The sequence below is a fragment of the Porites lutea genome, chromosome 1 (genome assembly GCF_958299795.1).
Source record: "Porites lutea chromosome 1, jaPorLute2.1, whole genome shotgun sequence".
NCBI classification, from domain to species: Eukaryota; Metazoa; Cnidaria; class Anthozoa; order Scleractinia; family Poritidae; genus Porites; species Porites lutea.
In genome coordinates, this window is record NC_133201.1 from 8,659,928 (window position 1) to 8,680,984 (window position 21,057).

The 21,057-nt window shown below is 38.4% G+C and overlaps 1 protein-coding gene across 1 annotated transcript in view; it reads left to right on the top strand.

Annotated features, from left to right (window-relative positions):
- The window catches only part of LOC140944265 (serine/threonine-protein kinase mTOR-like), a 50,047-nt gene that overhangs the window by 1,935 nt on the left and 27,055 nt on the right, over positions 1 to 21,057 (top strand). The window contains exons 3-28 of the mRNA XM_073393399.1: positions 1,604 to 1,705; positions 2,677 to 2,778; positions 3,129 to 3,272; positions 3,631 to 3,846; positions 4,833 to 4,945; positions 5,079 to 5,124; positions 6,537 to 6,670; positions 7,575 to 7,703; positions 7,832 to 7,899; positions 8,114 to 8,209; positions 8,742 to 8,825; positions 9,497 to 9,621; positions 11,142 to 11,253; positions 12,320 to 12,426; positions 12,820 to 12,918; positions 13,186 to 13,308; positions 14,156 to 14,233; positions 14,458 to 14,550; positions 15,252 to 15,292; positions 15,838 to 15,931; positions 16,960 to 17,086; positions 18,579 to 18,718; positions 19,286 to 19,342; positions 19,447 to 19,500; positions 20,175 to 20,261; positions 20,609 to 20,695. Of these exons, the coding sequence (XP_073249500.1) occupies positions 1,604 to 1,705; positions 2,677 to 2,778; positions 3,129 to 3,272; positions 3,631 to 3,846; positions 4,833 to 4,945; positions 5,079 to 5,124; positions 6,537 to 6,670; positions 7,575 to 7,703; positions 7,832 to 7,899; positions 8,114 to 8,209; positions 8,742 to 8,825; positions 9,497 to 9,621; positions 11,142 to 11,253; positions 12,320 to 12,426; positions 12,820 to 12,918; positions 13,186 to 13,308; positions 14,156 to 14,233; positions 14,458 to 14,550; positions 15,252 to 15,292; positions 15,838 to 15,931; positions 16,960 to 17,086; positions 18,579 to 18,718; positions 19,286 to 19,342; positions 19,447 to 19,500; positions 20,175 to 20,261; positions 20,609 to 20,695 (2,658 nt within the window). The remainder of the gene's footprint in view (positions 1 to 1,603; positions 1,706 to 2,676; positions 2,779 to 3,128; positions 3,273 to 3,630; positions 3,847 to 4,832; positions 4,946 to 5,078; positions 5,125 to 6,536; positions 6,671 to 7,574; positions 7,704 to 7,831; positions 7,900 to 8,113; positions 8,210 to 8,741; positions 8,826 to 9,496; positions 9,622 to 11,141; positions 11,254 to 12,319; positions 12,427 to 12,819; positions 12,919 to 13,185; positions 13,309 to 14,155; positions 14,234 to 14,457; positions 14,551 to 15,251; positions 15,293 to 15,837; positions 15,932 to 16,959; positions 17,087 to 18,578; positions 18,719 to 19,285; positions 19,343 to 19,446; positions 19,501 to 20,174; positions 20,262 to 20,608; positions 20,696 to 21,057) is intronic.

Below are 21,057 nucleotides of genomic sequence, written 5' to 3' on the forward strand. Positions count from 1 at the left end.
AGCAAGAGTTAAGAAAACTTCATAAAGCAGTACATATGTGACCCTCTTTGGGAAAACGGACACTAATGCTTTTCCGTTTAAACGGGGAAACCGTTTACTATCCGTTTAAATCTGTTTAATAGGTTTATGCAAGCGTTTAAACGGTTTGCTTATCCGTTTAAAAAAAGTTGCATCCGTTTAATGCTTTAACGAAAACATTTAAACGGTTTGCTTATCCGTTTAAAAAAAATTGCATCTGTTTCATGCATTCGTGAAAACGTTTAAACGGTTTGCTCATCCGTTTAACGCTCTAGGGAAAACGTTTAAACGGTTTGCTTATCCGTTTAAGCATGGTCGCTCGATACTCGCCGATACGTGAACTGCCGAACAATTTTGATTTCGCTTGATTTGCTCTTCGTTTTGGTTTTGGTTTTGGTCGTTTTGGTGCTTTCGCTCGTTTCGTTCCGATGGTTTCGTTTTGTTGTTTTGGGTTTTAGCTGAGGGCAAACGAGAAGCGAACGAATGAATAAAGTTCATCAGATATGGCTTTTCAGACGGTATTCCGATTACATTTTACCAAGATACTTCAAGTTATTATGCTCCATGTTTACTATCCGTTTAGCGTTCTATAAGTAACTGTTTTTCCTGGAACGATCTTGCCGACTCATCCGTTTTCAAACATTTCCAGCTGTCCGTTTGTGGACTTAGGTCAACCGTTTAACGGTTTAAGCTATCCGTTTTGGGATTTTGGTCAACCGTTTAACGTTTCGAGCTAACCGTTTATATTTTTGGTCAACCGTTTAACGCTTCAAGCTATCCGTTTTTGGACTTTGGGCAACCGTTTAAATTTTTTGCTATCCGTTTAAAGAGTTATGGAAACCATTTAAACGCTTGAGTTAACCGTTTACTATCCGTTTAGAACCATTTTTCTTGACCGTTTAACGGAAAAGCGTTAGTGTCTGTTTTCCCAAAGAGGGTCACATATAATTCATCTTACTTTTCCAAACAACTTCCATATAACAAAATCTCGTCTCAATCTGAATAACATAGAAATCCTATATGGGGAACATGTAAAATTGTAAACTTTACTTTTCTTGGCTATTGTTTGCAACTGTATGATTGGTCAAAATCTTTTAACACAAAAAAATACATGTACCCTTTCAAGATGGAGTTTAAATTCATTTTATCATGTTTACAAATGGCCTTTCTGTAGGTTTATGCATTTTCTGTGTAAAAATGAGAACATTACTATGTGGGGAAAGCACTTGCTGCATAAAAAAAGTAAATCCTTTCCACCTTACCCAGATCATTACTTAATGAATTAACTTTTCTCTTGATTACATGTATTAATTTTGTTACCTGGCTACAATAGTATGCACAGCCGGAATGGCTGCTAAGTGGGCATTTTATAACCAGTGTAAATTTATCCAAGTCATATACACTGTACATGAACAATCTGAGTTTAACTTGATGTGTATTTTACTAACCATAACACTGGCTTTTTGAAAGCTGCTTAGTGAGCTGTACAGCTATGAGGTTAATTATTCGGCTGCCTGTGGGAGAGCCAATGAAGTTGTCAGTGGCCAGTTGTTTCCGACTGAAAGATGCCTTTTAAATCTTGTAGGTGTTGGTGCTGAAAGAGTTGGCCTTGAATGCACCAACCTTTTTCTTTCAACAAATTCAACCCTTCTTTGAGAACATTTCCAATGCAGTACGCGACCCGAAGGTCAGTAAAAAATAATTTATTCTTTAATACTCCTGTCATGCACACACAGTACTTTTGCTTTCTCTATTACAATGTAACTACATGTAACCAACATACCCTCCTGGGACCAACAAGGAGTCTCCGTCGAAGAGAGCAGTGAGCATTACTGGTAATTAAAGAACATGAAACAACAAGACTGAAAGGTAGCAGAGATGTGTAGATGCCCATTTTAGAGAGGTGCCTGTCATTATAGAAGTTCCTATTCAGAGAGAACTGACTGCAGATCTTCGTGCAGTGTTCTTACCACTATTTTTACTTTTCCTCTGTTGTTCTGGTTTATCAACAAGCTGTGACATTTTGATTTAGAATTAATTTATTATTTTACACCACTAATGTTTTAAATTTGGCCAAATGTACTTTAGGCGAGGTTAAACGCGAGACAAAGCTGGCCAAGGATCTCCATTGCTAATTGTATGTGGGGCGGGCTTAGGGCTTTTTCAGGGCCACAGTATTTTAACAGCATTCCTGCTCGTGTTGTCTTTGCCTGTGCTTGTGTCAATTTGCTCCTAGCCCTCCCCCCCCCCCCTCAGAGTGGGTTTTGGTACATGTAAGTATCTGAAAATTTTCCAGTTGAGTTCTCAGTGTGATGGTGCCTGGTGGCTGCAGCGCACATGGTTGTCATGGTTACCTTCACGCTTGCTTGTGGCTCCCTCAGGTTACTCAGACACCCTCCCCACACCCATAGATTAGCCATAGGTTTAAATGGAAAATTGGCGTGGGAAAACAAAATTAACTACAATTTTACACATAGGCTACCGTATTACATATTATGTTGTTCAGATCCCTCAGCAATTTATACAGTAGATGCCAAATTTTATACAATACATGCTCATCATTCATAACATAATGCACTGCTTGCCTTCCTAGCCACTATATTACAAACTAACAGGGACTTACATGTACAGTGTAATATGGATACTTAATCATTGCAGCAAGCTATCCGTGAAGGAGCAGTGGAAGCATTACGAGCCTGCCTTGTTATTCTAGCTCAGCGGGAGACAAAGGAAATGCAAAAAAGACCAATTTGGTACAATGTAAGTTGAAGCATTAGTTGAAGTATTCAAGATCCAGCTCATTATACTTTTAGCACTAGGGCCCTTGTTTACACGTAGCAATATTGGATGAAGTTTTTGTGATATTCAGAATAATTTAGGATGCCCCCTTTGTATGCACACATCTGTGCATTTGCCAATATAAGAGTAACCTTACAAATGTAAATGCTTCGCAAGCAAGAAAGCTGGTAGAAACCTAGCCTGAAAAGGCGTTTTTTTAACGGAAACTCAGAGGTACATATGTACAGCCATATACCTGGAAGAAAAAGTCACATATTGCGCTATACGTGTGGGAACCTGGGTTAATTTGGTTTGTTTCGTTTTCTTGTTAGCAAATTTACGAAGAGGCAAAGAAGGGTTTTGAAGATGCACTTAACACAAAAGAGAAGGGAGTTGTTTTAACCAAGGATGACAAAGCACATGGTTCTCTTCTGATTATGAATGAGCTGATTAGGAGTGCAAGCTTTGAAGGAGAGGTATACATGTGATTGTTGCTTAGATCAATTCACACAACTGTGGACTGGTCTTTACATGTACGTTTGTGTAACTGTGTAACATTTAATAATAATAATAACGATGATGATGATGATGAGGAGGAGGATGGTATTATTTGTTTATACTACTACCCGCAAAGGTTTTGTAATTTTCACATGTAGGTATTTCTAATTAAGCTGAAATACCACTGCTCTATTAAAGCCAATCAACTCTAAGCCAATCAAATTGCAGAAATTTCTCATGTAGTAGTATAAACAGGTAAATGAATTAATAAGTAGTAATACTATTGTATTTAATTCTGAGTAACCCACATTCACAACACTTCTGTATGATTTGCAGCGAGCCAAGCAAGAATTAGAGGAAATTTACTGTGATCAAACACAAAGCCAAGTCAGCCTAGATGATCTGGGTATCACCTCCCCCAAGAGTAAATTTGCTCTACAAACTGGCTACCAGCATCAAAGGTCACTTGCATTACTTGCCGGGGGAGGGATGGGGGAAACTATGTGCCACAGCAAGGTCTGCAGGGAATATATGGATGATCATTTTGAAGAGGTGAGAGGAAGTAATAATATTGTAGTCAAATTTTCACTGAAGTTTTTTGTCTCTTTAACAAACAGAGCTTATGCTGATGAATAACTGGAAAAAGCACACACATGAATGACATTACACGTCAGGGCTTCTGATATTTCGCGCGGTTGCGGAGCCGCGAAATACCGTGAAATTCGGTAGAAATCTTATCAAATACATATCTGTACAGCACTTTTGAAACTTGTCTCAGCTACTGGGGGTATTTACTTGCCGTAAAGTCGCAAATTTATGTCAAAACTTCATCACTGAAACGTGCAAACAACGTTCTGAAACTACCAGGTGTAAATTATGTTGTGGAAAACTGGGCACTAGCCATGATGTTAAAGGCTTTGCCATTGGTTCATTTCTGGAACGTATTGTTGTTGAAAGAGCAAATGATGACCTCTGTTAGAAAAACATTAAAAACGCTGGTTTGATCAGCGTAAAACCGATCAATTTCTTGTGAAATTTGCCCTGAAAATAACCATAAAATCCGCCGTTTTTTTACTGATTGCTTTCCGGTCAAGTGTGCCCCGAAAATTCCTGTGAAATTACTGCAAATCGCGACCTATCAGAAGCCTTGACATTTAGTTCCATTATGCTTATGGCATGAATGTCAAGGAAGTGTTTTGCATGTCAGCTAGTTAAAAACAATATGAACAACAACAACAATACTTGCAGTACAGCTCAAATGAAACTTGACAGACACTTTTGTCTTGATCCCAGAGACTCAAGACTGTTTCTTGCATGTTTGTGTTTTGTGGCTTGAGAATCAAGTTTGGAGGATCTAGTCAGGACTATCTGAAACTTACCTTTGAGCGGTATTGTACATAAAGAAAGTTGTGGGTACACCCCTAGCAAGAAACTCTACAGTGTCCGAGATGATCTGTTGACACAGTGTTTTAAAAGTATGTCTAGAGGGTAAAGCATTATTATTACTTTTATTTTTTTGCCCATTTTTCTTGTTTTAGGTGTGCAAACTAGTTTTGAGATACAGAACAACAAGAAACAGCTCCATTCAGCAGATGTTACTTACTATTTTGCCTAGACTTGCTGCATTCCAGTCTGTCAGATTTGTCAAAAAGTGAGTCCAATGATTATTTAAATTACATTGTTTGTTGGTGTAAAACTATACATGAACTTTTAATTGTTTGTCTTGGAGAACTCTTTGAGACAGAGAGAGGACTTTACCATAATCAGCTTTTTTTTTACTTTAGATATCTAAAAGACACCATGGAATATCTCTCCTCTGCCCTAAAAAGGGTGAGTACCAACTAATGCCATATTATTATTTTAATAGTACCTGCCCAGCAGGCACTTGTTCATTTACTTTTTGGTATTATTTATACACTGTATTTCTCGACAGTTATGCAAACCCTCAACTTCGTTTCGGGTTTGAATAACTGTCTCGAAATTCTCCTAACCCCTCTCGTGTTTATACCATGCTATGCAAACACCGGAAAAAAGTTTTCTATTGCTTTTATAAAAATCAATAAATAACTTTCCCGAGAAAAAATACAAAACTCTTTGTTATGGCACTTATTTAAAAGAGAAATTCTTACCAGTTGCCAAGTCAGTTGCAATCAGTTCTTGTATTGCAAAAAGATACTATTCAAAATACAGATTCTTGCTTAAACTGTCAGCTTAAGCGAAAAAAAATTGACATACCTTCTTTGTAACGATTTTCCAAGTTTCAGCCGACAGATGAATGGGAGAATAAAGTAAACTTGTCGAGTTTTGAACTCGAAAACTTTTTCAAATTCGTGCTTGTGTGATTAGCGCACGAAAAGCAAAACTCTCATGCAAACACTCCTCTCGGCCAATCAGAGCGCATGTACTATAGTAGTTATTTTATAAATAATATTATTTTCAGTTTATTTCAGTTTCAAAATTAAATTTTTTATCAAATATCTTTCACCATTATGTAAAAACAATAAGTAAATCAAATTTATAAATGAAATAGAATTAGTTTATAAATAAATTATTAAAAAACTAATGAAAGAAAGGAAAGGAAAAGTAGAAAAAAAGCATGAATAAACAAAGCGAATAATTTTTTACAAATTTGCAGTAGTTGTAAAATGGTACAATAGAAAGTTGTTTGCCTCAGTCACTTTCATTGATTTTTTAAATTTTCATTCTTTTTTTGTTCACTAATCTTCACCACTCACATTTCACATAGGGTTCCTACATGTGCAAATGAAGCTCATGTTTTTTTGGGGGAAAATCTAACATAAAACACTGGTACAATTCAGATTCTTAATTTGAGATTATTTGGATTCACAAAAGAAATAAATAAATAATTTAAAATAATAAATAATAATGGTTTCTTTAGTACTGTAATATTGCTGTAAAGCAGTAGAGGTATTGCAGTAGGTATGGAGTTTCTCCCTATTGTCACATTAAAACTGCTTGCTTATTTTAGGCTTTACATTGGACACATGGATCATTTTGCTCACATTGTATTGCCATGCAGTATGCTCACAACATTGCTGATCCATACATGTACATCAATAATACTTATGTGATACATTCCTGACACGATCATTATAACTGACTTCAAAATTGATGCTGGTCCTTACATAGTTATGTCAGGCTTCCTAACCTTGCAGAGCTTTCAATAACTCATTTTGTCCTATAAATAACCATAACTAACTAGTGAATGATTTTGCTGTCAGGAAAGAGAAAGATCTTCAGCATTCAAAGCCACTGGGTTGATAGCTCTTGCTGTACGTCATGACATTGAGAGGTACAGGGGACCTGTGTTTGAACAAGTGAAAGCTTTGTTCCCCATGAAGGACCTTGGGCACAAGTAAGGACACAGTTTCATTGTTTATGCAAAATTTGGTAAAAGTATTGTAATACATGTAAACCTTGTCAACGTGGCTTTAAGAAATGCTGTGATTGAAAAGTCTAAACCATAAAAAATGGGACCTAATGGATTTACGGGTAGAACTCACATGTACATGTAGCATTGCAAATTTAAAGTTCTTTCCAGAAAAGTTTAATTATCAAAGCTTTTTGCGATGATGCATTCCGAAAAAGTACAAACAGTTTCCAGTTTTCGTGGCGATAAGCTCCCAACTTCACCTGTGCAGGGCACATCAGAGATCTCTACAGTATAGCTATATCACTAACACACACTTGAAAATCCTGAGATAGTACCTAAAAGGTTTCTTGGCGGACACATAAAAATACAATAGCATACCTTAAACAAAGCACTCCAGGGATTTGCATCCACACGAGCAGCTCATGACTATGTAAACTTGTGATGAAAGAATTTGCTTTGCTAATGAGCATTTTGACCCATAAATCCTTGAAGCCTCATTGTTTATGGTTTATACTTGTTAAATTACAATGTTTTTTTCAGTCAGGTATATACAGAATAGTCCAGTTTCGAAAAATTACTGCTGAATACAAATATTAACGACACTTTTGTACAGGGTTAGCCTCGACGTAAAGTAAAATATTCAGAAATTCTGGCAAGTGAGTGTTTGAAATTTGAATATACACAATAGACAGAGTAATAAACAGGTCTTTTTCTCGTTGGAATTTGTGAATATAATTATTACTGCAGGTGGAGGCTAAGGCTGTAAAAAAAAATGCGTCTTGTCATATAAACTTTGATTGCAACTTTTATGTTGCCACATTATTATCGGTTTCATTAACTTTCCTTTATTACTTTTCGTGATATATTATTATGCATTTTGTGCTAGGCGGCAAAAGGCAGTTACAGTTGATCCAATGGTGTTTGCCTGTGTCGCTATGATGTCACGTGCCATTGGACCAAAGATCTCCAAGGAAGTAAAAGATTTGCTCGAACCAATGCTGTCAGTTGGTTTAAGGTGAGTCATTCATGCAATCTGTATTTTTATCCATTCTGATCAAAAAAACCAGTACATAGAAGTACACAGAAAGTGGCCCAGCACATGAAATAATAATGATTATTTTTCTTTATCTTTTGTTTTTGCAGTCCAGCCCTTACAGCTTGTTTACATGATTTGGCTTGTCAAGTGCCTCAACTTAAGAAGAATATTGAAGGTAAAATTTAATGCACGCATTATTATTACTCAGCCTCTTTGTGAAGGTCTTAATATCCAGTTATACAGGTAACTCGCTCAGGTTCAAATGTGTGTTAGGGCTTGTATGTATTCTGAACTTTTTGTGTACGTGCATAAATCTTACTGAGTTATACGTAAAACAATATTACCCAATATAGTACATGTACTTTAACTTCTTCTCCATGATTTTACAGATGGTCTCCTGAGAATGCTGTCCATGATCTTAATGCAAAAGCCAGCACGTCATCCTGGGGCGCCAAGAAGTGCTGCGCCCACACTCACCCCATCTGGTATGGTAATTTCTTATCTCAATGTTCTCCTTACAACTAAAATAAGACAGTTACAACTGTAGAGAGAATAAACTATAATTATCTATATTGTTCTTTAACTATGGACATTGTGATTTTTGAGACATTTTTATGGAAGACTGATTCATTAGTGGATTTATAAACTGATTTGTTGTATGCCATTCCAGGAAAGGGAACAAAAGCTGTGTTAGTTTGGGCTGTATTCCTTTGGGCAGCAAACAACCGAGTTAGTTAATTATTTTATCATTCGGTCGCTGAATTGGTTTGTTAATGATTATCTGCCATTTTCATGCAAGGGCGAGCACGAGGAGAAAAGCGTGGCTTCATTTACGCATGAGCAGAATTTTATTTGCAGCCAAACACAGTTGGATGAAATTGCACATTAGCAGATCATTATTTTGTTGGCAGTTATTTGCAAGTCACGTGGTGGGCTCTTGGTCAATGAAAATGAAGAAAACTTTGCATCAAATGGTAATAATGTATAATGAACTTTTACCATTCTTCTTGTCATCAGCTTCATCTCATTTACTTTCTGATACCTTGGATGTCACCAGTACTGTGTTGGCTTTAAGGACTCTGGGGACATTTGATTTTGAAGGTGAGATACAAAGTAAACACAAACCTCTGTTAAATGATGACCCTTGAGGAAGTGACAAACCTCAAGCTCGTAAACATAATTAGAGCGATTTTCGTATGTTCTTTAAAAATGGTTTCGGTAAGTGTTCGTTATTTGTTTTATCACCCAATGGTTGAAAAGAACAAAACATGGACTTTTCGTTTTCCCGCCAAAGAAAACCCTATTATGGAGAACGCAATGTTCGACTGACCAATCGTGTTGCAGTATGACGTCAAAGCGATTTCTAGAAAGTTCTCCGGGCATGAAGTTTTTTCAGCTGAGCGTTCGCTTAACCAACCAAAAGCTAGGTGCGTTTGTATCTGTTCGATAAACCAATCAAATCGCTCTATTTTCGTTCTTTTGTTGTTTCTGTTTTGTTTGCGCGTTTTCATTTCAAGGTCATACGAAAATCGCTCTATGTACATGAATAGTGTAAGTCAGAGATAAGTGACCAATGCACGCACAGATCACACTGGCGTTTTTTGCACTAACACAAATTTGTTAACATGTTTGTAAAAGCCGGCAACATTGGGGTTTTCTTTTATCTCCAAGCTCTTACAACCCTTTCCAGTGCTCTGTAGATTTTACAACAGTCTGCTCCAATTTGTGGCGCCATTTTTTCATTAATTTGTTTGGCTTTTTTTTCTTGACAGGTCATCTGCTGGCTCATGGAAACCTTGTTCGGCACTGTGCTGACACTTTCTTGGCAAGTGAACACAAGGAAATTCGCATGGAAGCTGTGCGAACCTGCTCCAGGCTTCTCTCACCATCACTTCATGTAAGTTGCATTGGATAGATAAACAGAGGTCGATTAAAGAGCGTTCTTTTAAAATTTTTTGCTGACTTCATTTTCCTATTAGATTATGGGCGTTAATGTGTGTGAATTTCTTTGTAATGGTTAAAACATAAAACGAGATAAAATAGAGTTAAATAAAATAGAAGAAATGTTGTTAATTAATAAGTTTAGGGTCAAAAGTAGTTGACACACTTGTCTAAAACGGGTGCTTTTATCGACAATTTCATTCATTTATTGTTTTTTTCTGCTAAACGCCAAAAAAAATCCGCCACTCCCTAATCAATGTTGTTTGTAGTAAAAGGAGGGCTCGAGCGTGAAAAACACGACATTGGTTTTTGGGGGGAGGGGGTGGGGTTACTCTGGGGGAGGGGGTAGCTATGTCCACTGTTGAAAAAGGGGCCATTTTAGAGAAGTGTCTCAACACTTTGTCCCTCTTTGTAGCCTGTAAAGACCGCCGACATTTTGCGACCCTACCCGACTGGTTTCCCGGGGAAAAAACCTCTAAGGAACGACCATAGAAATTCCATACTGATGATTTGCCACTCTCCTAGACTACGAGTAGTCCCCCATTTTTTTCTCAGGGATAGTAGAGCGAGCGAAACGCGAGCGCGCGTGAAAATCACCCAACGCGAGAAAGGCGATACGCGTGGGGTGATTTTGACGCGCGCTCGCGTTTCGTTCGCTCTACTATCCCTGAGGAAAAATGGGGGACTACTCGTAGTCTACCACTCTCCAGATCTTGGTACTGTACCGTAGATCTGGGTTGTGATAGGAAACCAGAGGTGGGATGGCGAAATGTCAGCTGTTTTTTAAGGCAGTAAAAAAAAGTAAAAAGAAATTAAAAAGTTTATTGTACACTCCCCCTGCGGGGCTTTTCAGCGGTACAAGACAAAGGTATAATGCATTACAAAGGTTTTTCAGAAATATATATCTACCTAAAAAGGGTAAAAAAAACCCCTAAGTTTCCTTTTAAAATTCGTATGGTACAATAAAATGTTAAAACCTACAAAACGTTCGCAGGGGTCAAGAAATTTCTATAACAACGTTTGCTTTAGATTTTTTTTAATATCCCTATGATTGTTACTTAATTTCAAGTCTTTATCTAGGCTGTTACACAAACTGACAACTCTGTACTGGAATGATCGTTCTCAAACTCATTAATTATTCGTAGAGAAAATACATGGGAAATTAATGTTACATGAGTGTTTGGAAATTAGATGAAAAACTGCTCATTTTAGAATCCTTAATTTCTCCAACTAAAATCCTTTTGTTTCAGAAGTATTATCAAGCATTCGACACAGTTTTTCATCACAAGATGAAACACCTCGAAGTTCGTCAAAAAATACTCCGCTGTGCGTCGTATTTTTAACTCTATTCTCGGTGTTTCATCTGGTGATGAAACACTGCGTCTCATGCTTGATATATTACATAAGTATTTTGAAGGATCAAGATATTCAGTTTTTTTAGGTTTTCGCTAAATTTTGACATTATTCTCTACACAGCCAATGGTGGTACCAACTGCTACACTGCATCATGTCTCCATCAGTGCCAGTTCAACTCAAGTTGTCTCGGAAGTTCTGTCCAAAATGATCATGGTGGGGATTACTGATCCAGGTGAAGTTTGCTGTCTTCGCTTGTTTGTTCCTCGACAGATTCAGGATGTTAAGGGATGTTGAGTCTAGCTGACATTCTTAAAATAGCAGTCATCGCCCGCGGAGTTGTATCTTTGCTGCTTTTGCTATGGTTTTAGAAGTTTGGGCATTTCTTCTAAGCAAAACTTGTGAATTCTTACAACGTACGCCATTTTCTACCAAAACAACTGAATAGGCAACTTTCGATATGTTAAAATTCAGCATGATAGCGAGTCTTAGAGGACACAAACAAAGAAAATGGTGTTTTATGTTTATTCATTTTCTTTGTTGTGTCCTCTAAGACTCGCTATCATGCTGAATCTTAATATATCGAAAGTGGCCTATTAAGGCAACCTCGTCACCAGGGTTTCACGGCTGCCCTCCCTTTTCCTATCGATTACTGAACTGTTGTCATTTAACCGGATACCGCAAACGTCTTTTGGTCAATGCTTTACGGTCATGAAACATTAGTCTCACTTGATGGTATACTTTTTGTTGACAAAGTATTTTTCTGAAAAGCAAAGCGACAAATAACATTCGGTCACATCCGACAATGTTCGAAAAATCTTTGCCCCCCTGCCACAAAATCCTAAATCGTACCTGCGTGCACAGTCATACATGATAACTGAACACCACGGATGAAATTGCCGATGACAATCACTTTGAATCTGAAGATTTGCATAATACGTACAGTGTAAGGAAATCTGAATAAAGACAAATTACAGTGTAATATAATTGTGACTGGCAACAACAACAACAAAATATGTCGAACAGAACTCGCTGAATGGGCATTAACCTCGTTAAGTCCCAATAGTGACCAAGATCAATTTTCTCCTGACAATAATCCATACACTGTCAAGAGATAAGTTATGAGAATTAATAAAATGATCACCCAAGAGAAATTGCCTTGATCTATTATCAAATTCTCACAACTAATTCTTTAAGGAAATGTATGGGGATCAGTTTGGAGAAATTGTATGTGGATACCGGCGCTTAAAGGGTTAAAAAAACATAACTAATGCATCATTTGTTTTTGTCTGTTTTTTCAGATTCTGACATTCGCTTTTGTGTGTTGTCTTCCCTTGATGAAAGATTTGATGCTCATCTTGCTCAGGCTGAGAACTTATCAGCATTATTTGTGGCTCTTAATGATGAGGTAGATTGGAAATACCGTAAAATTCCGAAAATAAGCCCCTCCATATATAAACCTCTCCAAATATACCCCCCCCCCCCCCCAAACCAGTAACGCAAAAAACCCTCCGTTAAATCGCCCCTCCAAATACAAAGTAAAACAAAGCAAAAACGTTAAATTTACCTTCAACTATAAGGCTAGCCCAATCGATTTTGAAACGCAAATTTCCCTCCGTAGATAAGCCCCTTCAAAAGGGCCTCGAAAAATATAAGCCCTGGGGCTTATTTTCGGAATTTTATGGTATTTCTACATCAAAGAAATTTTCACAAAGACGATTTTTTGGTATTTTATTTAGGTTTTGTTTTTTTTACACGTACAAAAATAACATAACTGTTTTGCATGGTTGTCCATCAACAGGAGTTTGAGATTCGTGAGCTTGCAATCTGTACTATTGGCAGACTAAGCGGTTTGAATCCAGCATACATCATGCCATCACTGAGGAAAACGCTTATTCAGGTACATGTCTTTTATGCCATCATGTATAGTTATGGGCAATTCAGCAAGTTAAATCTTTATTCAATCAGTTTAGACCTAACAAGCTTGTTCAATAAAGGATTTTTTTTGGATTTTTAATGACCAGGAGCAGTTTCTGCATGATACTGATCAGTGCAGTTCACTTTTTTCAATTCTTTTTAAATGTATTTTTTTTTTCAGGACGCACCTTTTATAATTGAGCATTCCTTAATGGGTTGTCATTTTGATTGTCGTTTTGTTTGTTGTTAGATACTGACGGAGCTGGAGTACAGTGGAGTGGGTCGTAACAAAGAGCAAAGTGCCCGGATGTTGGGTCATCTTGTGTCCAACGCACCAAGGTTGATTAGGCCTTACATGGAACCAATCCTTAAGGTCAGTTATAGGAGAGTAATTTATCTCAATATAACATGTTGTTTTATTCCAGTGTCTGTCAATTGTTGCGTTTTTTTGCGAAGCTGTATCTTCGCTCGCTTCTGACGCACCAGTTTGGAACATGGTGGGTTTACTAATTTTACGACACCCTTTCTAGCAGCGTCATTGTTGACTAGCTGGTCGTAGCAAGTCTTCCTTTCTTAGCTTTGCAGGATTTTATAATTTTTAACTTACCTTTTAGCACTATATGTACAAATCACACCATGGCTGTAACAACAAAATAACCAGCTTTCCAGTAGGCATCTCTCTCATTAGGGAGCTTAAGCAACGACGACGGCGACGGCAACAAGAACGGCAAAAAAGCAATGGGTTTAGATCGGCAAGACAACAACTTTGCACGTCGACTCGGTTTTTTGTACATTTCTTTGCCGTCGCTGCACGAGTACAACGTGAAAGTACCTAAATTCACGTTTTGTCTAGGACGGGAACATAAGACAACAACTTTCTTTTTATTTTCCTGAACTTCCATACAGTCCCTTAGAACTCAACTCCAAAGACATTTGCCAACATTTGATCAATTGAACGTGTCAGAATAAGCGCGATGAAGTTTGAAGTAGCGCGATTCCGAATTCACTTTTTAAGGGACGTTTTCGTAGCAGTCGCTGTCGGCGAATCCGCATCGAGATGTCTAGTATTTTTTAATTTTTTTTTGGGAAAATCTGTGCCTAATGTAAGGATATCAACAGCCCTAACCTTGATGATGAAGAGTTTTGAAGCCCTCCAGGTGTACTGAAGAGGCATGGTATATTGCTAATATAACTATGATAAACATTGTTATAATTTCCAGGCACTGATCCCCAAATTGAGAGACCAGGATCCTAATGTAGTTATCAGTGTGTTGGCAGCAATCGGGGAGCACGCCCAGGTTAGTATACTCATCACAAAGTAGCCTTCCTTCCCAGTGGTACAAGTGAGAATCTTCTGAGAGGTTGATGGGGTGATTTTTTTTCACTTATAAGTCAACGAATCCTCTGCATGGTCGAAACTATCTATGGAATTTTTTTTGACGCATCCTTTGAGATTTCCACGAGTCAAGCTCACAACAAAAATTGCATAAACATGACATATGTTCATTTCTCTTCCGATCAGGTCAGCGGGACAGAGATGAGTAAATGGTTAAATGAGCTGTGTCCTATTATTTTGGATATGTTGCAAGATGCATCGCTTATCGCCAAGCGAGAGGTAAGTGGGCTGCTCCCAGTTACTACCCACTCAACTGTACTCAAGCTCTGTCTATAAAAGCAAACAGTTTCCACCCGCCCCCAAACTACGCCTGTACTGTAGGCTGTGGCATGAATCGTGGACCCGGGGGTGGTTCTCAATAAATGTTTATACGGGGAGGCTCCACTCCGACTGGCTAGGTCCAACCCATTACCCTTTTATATACCATTTTTCACGAAAAAGGTACAGTGTTAACCCTTTCGTATAATTATCGTCTATTGACAAATGGTACCCCTTTATACCTACCTTGTTTAGAACTTTGCACCCCTTTCAACCGCTATAAATGCACTGTCTTTTAAACAGGAATCAATCACAAAAATAGAACGATTTCTCTACTTTATAAAGCCATAAAATTCATCTGTCAAAACTTTTGGGCCCTTTCACAGACCCAAATGACAGATTTCCTACCCTTTTGTATACTTAACTAGTGAAATCCCTACCCGTTCATATACTGAAGCCTGAAAAAGACACCCCTTTTGGGCCGAGCCTCCCCGTATAGGCCATCATACGGAGTACTCCCCTCCCCCCACCACCTCTCTCAGGGTCGTGGACGAAGAGTGCCCCCTGGTGTGTCATTTTGAAGATGCGATAATCAGCTTGCTGACTATTTTTTAAGTGCCTTTTTAATTTTAATATAATCTGATTTTGTGTTTCATCATCAGATTGCCCTTTGGACCCTTGGTCAGCTTGTTGAAAGCACTGGGTAAGTTTTAATTGTAAAGATATCGCAGTCCGCACTAAATGAATTAAAGCTGTATGCGGCCCCAATTCTAAGAGGACCTCTTTGTCTGCCTGATACGGAATGTGGTGTTAAAATGTGGTATTAAAATTTGAATAACACAACCTCCGAAAATCGTAGTTAAGCTATTAGAAAACCTTCGCAATCCCAACGTAGTCACTTTCTGTTTATGTATCTACCTTATAAAGCCTTTTAACGTTGGTCATCCTGCAATGAACTGACGCATTTGCTGAACTTAATGTGACTTAAATCTGTCTATTTCTGATGCGAATGTGGTTGATTTTCCTCGAATCTCAAAATGTAATCTAAGACTGGGATGTTTTTTTCCCACATTAATAAAATTTTGGCGAAAATTTTTTCCTTTTATCACGATTTTCCTCTTAAATTGTAAAAATGTAAGCCTTGCGAATTTCCCTCTGGTATTTTCGCACTATAATTTGATTGCGAAAAAAATTACAATAAGGTGTACTTTGAAATTTATTCTTCGTATTTTATTGATTTTATCACAGATACGTTGTAGAACCTTACAGGAAATACCCAAATCTTTTAGAAGTCCTGCTGAACTTTCTGAAGACGGAACAAGCACCAGGAATAAGACGAGAGGTAACTGATGTCGGATCATTGTACACAGGGATCCCCTAAGCCAACATTTTGCCCAAGTGAGAAGTAAGCGTTAATGAAGGCTTACTGAAGGGGTGCACTGTAGGTGGGCACTTTCCCAGAAACGCATAATGATCGCTGTCAACTCACTAAACAGATCGCATAACATCTGAAGATGCATTGTACCAATGAACAGCACCAGACGTTTGGATACCTCTTGGCACCATTTATGAGCCATGGGTCTCGAAGCTTCTACCGGATTTAGAACCACAAGTATTACTGGGGGATTTTGTGCCCCTTTTTGTACCGTGGGTGTTTTAGAGATGTAGTCGCATGTTATCCGAAGACGATTAATTTTAGGCCTTAATTGCGTGAAAAACCTCTCTCAATTGACCCTTTCAACCCAATTACGCCAATTACTGGGTCTGAATCTAACTTAACCCTTCCAGTCTCAAAGGTGGTTAGAGTCAATATGATATTAGACAAAATGTCAAATTTCTTTTTGTAAAGTAAAGTACTATGCAAAGACCTGCCTAAGAGGTTTCATTTAAATGGTCACACCATGGGATCTCATCCGCGGAGTCAAAAGTTAGAACCTCAGAACCCCTACCCAATTATAGTATATTCTGTGGCCATATTATGGACCCCATCTTATTCACTTTGGGAAAAAAGAAATTTCGCAATCCCAACCTGATATGAACTGACACATTTGTTAAACTTAATGTGGTGTAAATCTTTCTATCTTTAAATGCCTAGATACCTGAATTTTCTGACCCCCCAAATCCTGAAAATGGGCTACCCCATTCTAGTAACTCTTATAAAAATACAACTCCATGATAGTCAATCCAGTCGTGAAAACGCGACCCCATCCAGGGGCACATACCCATTAGCCTTCTACTAGGAAGTACCCCCTCTCCCTTTACCGCCCCAAGGTTTTCCTCAATTAGCATGAGTTGAAAAAAGCCTCAGTTCTTCATACTATGTAGAAACTGTAGACCGCCTTTAATTAAGTCTGACTTGTCATAATCTAGGCCATCAGAGTGCTTGGACTTCTTGGCGCATTAGATCCTTATAAACACAAACTGAATCAGACAGGAGGGATGCTTGTGGACGGTGACTCAGCTGCAATTAGTAAAGACATTACGGACAACGATGCAGGTAAAAACAATGCATTTCTATTCTTTTTCCTTTTCACGTAATGTTCCTTTATGTTCATTGTCTAGTCCACCGTAATCTACTTTTCCAGATGATAATATGTTATTTTGTGCTCTATTCAAACTACCCGAAATGTAGTAAATATCTTATAAAAACCTCGCTTTCTTAGTCCGTAAAAAAGTTAGAGGTCCCCCGTCTTGGTTATGGGTCCTTGTTCTTATTAGGGCCATTTATACGAGGAAAAATAAGACGCGAACTGTACCATTTATACGAACATGTCTTATCTAAGACGAGAACAGCTCGTATAAATGGTTCGCGTCTTATTTCTGTTCTTGACTCGTTTTCATGTGTCTAATATCATATTGACTCTATTATCATTCCAGATGATAATATGTTATTTTGTGCTCTATTCAAACTACCCGAAATGTAGTAAATATCTTATAAAAACCTCGCTTTCTTAGTCCGTAAAAAAGTTAGAGGTCCCCCGTCTTGGTTATGGGTCCTTGTTCTTATTAGGGCCATTTATACGAGGAAAAATAAGACGCGAACTGTACCATTTATACGAACATGTCTTATCTAAGACGAGAACAGCTCGTATAAATGGTTCGCGTCTTATTTCTGTTCTTGACTCGTTTTCATGTGAATGTTGCCCGTAGCATCGGCAATCCAACGTGGCGCGCCAAAAATTAACTCATGCGTACTATGCGTTCGCGTCTTATATAAGACGCGAAGGTCATTTATACGAAGTTTTTCTCGTCTTAGCTAAGGCGCGTCTTATCTAAGAACAGGTGTTAAGGGCTTTTCTAAAATAAGACTCGTCTTAGCTTCTCTTAGCTTCGTCTTATTTTTTAAAATTTATTTTAGTGTCCCCACTTAGTGGTTATATACCGCTATTACAGTTTTGACACTTTAATAAAGGTATCATCATCATCATCATCAGCTAAGCCGCGTCTTATTTTAGACGAAATGTGCCGTTTATACGGAAAGTTCGCGTCTTATTTGTCCTCGTATAAATGGCCCTATTGTTGTATTGGTTTGTATCCTCGGATGAATGTTTTGCCTCCGTTGATCCCCCTAGGAACAGAACAGACAAACAAACAAGCACACGGAAACAAAACGTTCCGCGCTACTTAAAGTAGTCGTGTTCAGACCTCGAAATTGGCTAAAACGAGTACTATGTACCATAACTGTTTCGCCGTCAATGGTTTATCGTTTTAACAACGACAACAACAACAACTTTTCACTTCCATTTTTGAGGTTTACTAGATTGCACTGGCCCGCAGGTAGCCAGAGCTAGTCTTAGCGGGCCAGTCAATTTACATGTAGGAACTATTTAATTTTACGTGTTTAAAACGAGGAAAGATTATACTTTACTACACGTCCGCGCGTTCTCAAGTCCGCGCGTCTCTCGTTTTTTTTCCTCGTTATTGCATAATGACTTGCAAGGATAAATAAGTCATCTTACCATATCATGTACATATACTTGCACTTGCAGTTGACACCAACACAAGTGAGATGTTAGTTACTATGGGCAGTGTTCAGTTAGAGGAGTTTTACCCTGCTGTTGCTGTATCAGCACTTATGAGAATTGTTAGGGATCCATCTCTCTCAAGTCATCACACTATGGTTATACAGGTACAGAAGTCCTGATTTGCCCTTGTTTGCATAACCGCATCTCATTGTTATGCCTGGGGGTAAGGCATTTGGTCAATTGTCACTACCTTCTTTTGGAATGTCATTAGACACGTCCATTATGTTTACCTTGTCATTTATGTGGGCCCCGTAAACGAGTTTCCGGAAATGCGGCCAAGCTTCCAGAGATCGGATTAACTTATTAGGACGAAGGATATTTACCGAAGCTTTTCATGAAGTCTTCTTGTTATTCGTTAGAGTACTGTGGCTATCCAGTTGAGAGACACCGTTTTGAATTTGTTTTTTGGGCGGTCTGCGCATGGTCAGATGGCAAATCACTTACCAAAGCTGAAATTCAACTTGGTTCGCCAGTTCTGTGTGAACATCTGAAAATATTGAAAGGTTCCGGTTTTTTCAGCCGGTGTTCAAGTGCAGTGTACCGAACGTAGCCTTGGTTATGTTAACCATTTGTGAGGATATATACTCCACTGTTCAGTATGCGTATGAATTCATGCCAGTTTACCTAACCTAAGATAACATGTTTTTACTTTGTCATTTTCCCCTTTACAGGCGGTAACATTCATCTTCAAAAGTTTAGGAATGAAATGCGTGACTTATCTGTCTCAGGTATTTCTGCGTTCATACAGATTTGTACCTGTTTGTTCTTAGGAACTGTTTTATCCCGCAGTTCCTTGAAAGGTACTAACTCTTTATGTTCTTGTATCTTCTAGATCATGCCTTCGTTCCTAAATGTCATCAGAACCTGTGATTCCTCATTCAGAGAGGTGCGTCAACATTCCGTGTTCTCCTTTTCAGGGTTCTATCTAGGATTTATTCTTTGGGGGAGAAGTCCCGAGTGGCCGAAGGCGACGAGCTTCCCAGGTCCCCTGGAAATTTTTTTGAAATGAATATGCCCTGAGATGCAATCTGGTGCATTTTGAGGCACAATTTTGAGAAAAGTTTCAATGTGTGCACTGACCTCATCGCGTATTTTTCCGATATAGTTACTTATATACTGTAATGATAACAATATTTTTTTGGGGGAAGCGGGGCGTTCTTTTTGGGGAGGGGGGAAGCTTCTACCCCTCAAATGCCCTAGATAGAACCCTACTTTCATGTTTCTGGTACTTTTACCGAGTTTTGTTGTTGTTGTTGTGGCTTAGATAGTTGCAGATGCCCGCAGTTCTTGAGAAGCTACTCTTCAGCGTGGATCGTTTGCGTGTCTTTTATAGCACACTAGTTTTATTGTCCTATTCTTTTGTATCAAGGTACAGGTTAGGGTTTTCCGGTAACATCTTCACGTTTTTGGCTGCTTGCTTAGCGTTCACGTGCAGAGAAGTTTCACTGCTAACATATGAAATCCAGAGATCTGGAGGTTGGAATTTGTGGAAGTGAATATATAATGTTGTAGGTATTATTTAATTCCAGCCATGTTTTGTGTTTTCATATTCCTTTTCAGTTTGTACTTCAGCAGCTTGGAGTGTTGATTTCCATTGTAAAGCAGCACATCAGAAATTATCTGGACGAAATTTTTGGTTTGATTAAGGTGAGACTTTGTACTTTGTTGTGCAGCATACTCAAACATCCCTGTTGCCTTGTAAATTCGGCGCAAAGAACGGCGGGACAATAGGACCGAAAGGGTTAATAATAATGCCACTGGACGAAACTTCTATTAACCGTTTCACTGCCAAATGTGGCAAAGGCAAATTTCGTTTTCTAAAATTTTGACAAACAAATAGCGTCATGTGAAAGTACAGGCAGAGAGCTTTCATTTGAATGGTCACATCATAGGATTTCGTCTGCAGACTGAAAAGTTAGAGTCACCCTACAAAACTCCATCAAGTACTCTGGCAGTGAAGAGGTTATTGCTCCTCACTCTTGTTGTTTTCTCAGGATTACTGGATTTTAAACAGCCCAATGCAGACAACGATAATTTTGTTGGTGGAGCAAATCGTGACTGCACTAGGTGGAGAGTTTAAGGTAATCCGCTTAACGTTCCAGTTCCAGTTTACTGCGTTTTTCAATAAACACGCGACCTCTGAAGCTCAGAAGCCAATCGACGTTTGCGTTTTCCGCTGCCGACAATCATCTCGGCGGACCTCTTAGGAAACAGAACTTTACTTAAGTGTCTTTTTCCCGTTTTTATACTCTTGACCCCTTGAATTAATGGTTTAATTATATTTCAAATTGCCCTTGTCTTTTGCGTTAACGTGAAGTGCTTGTCATTGCCTTTCGATGGCTAGCATGGGAACAGACTGCAACTTGAACAAAAGGGGCTATCCTTTTCAAGTTAAATCCCTGTGTTGTCGAAAAATGACTGAAAAACGATCCCTGCTTTGTTT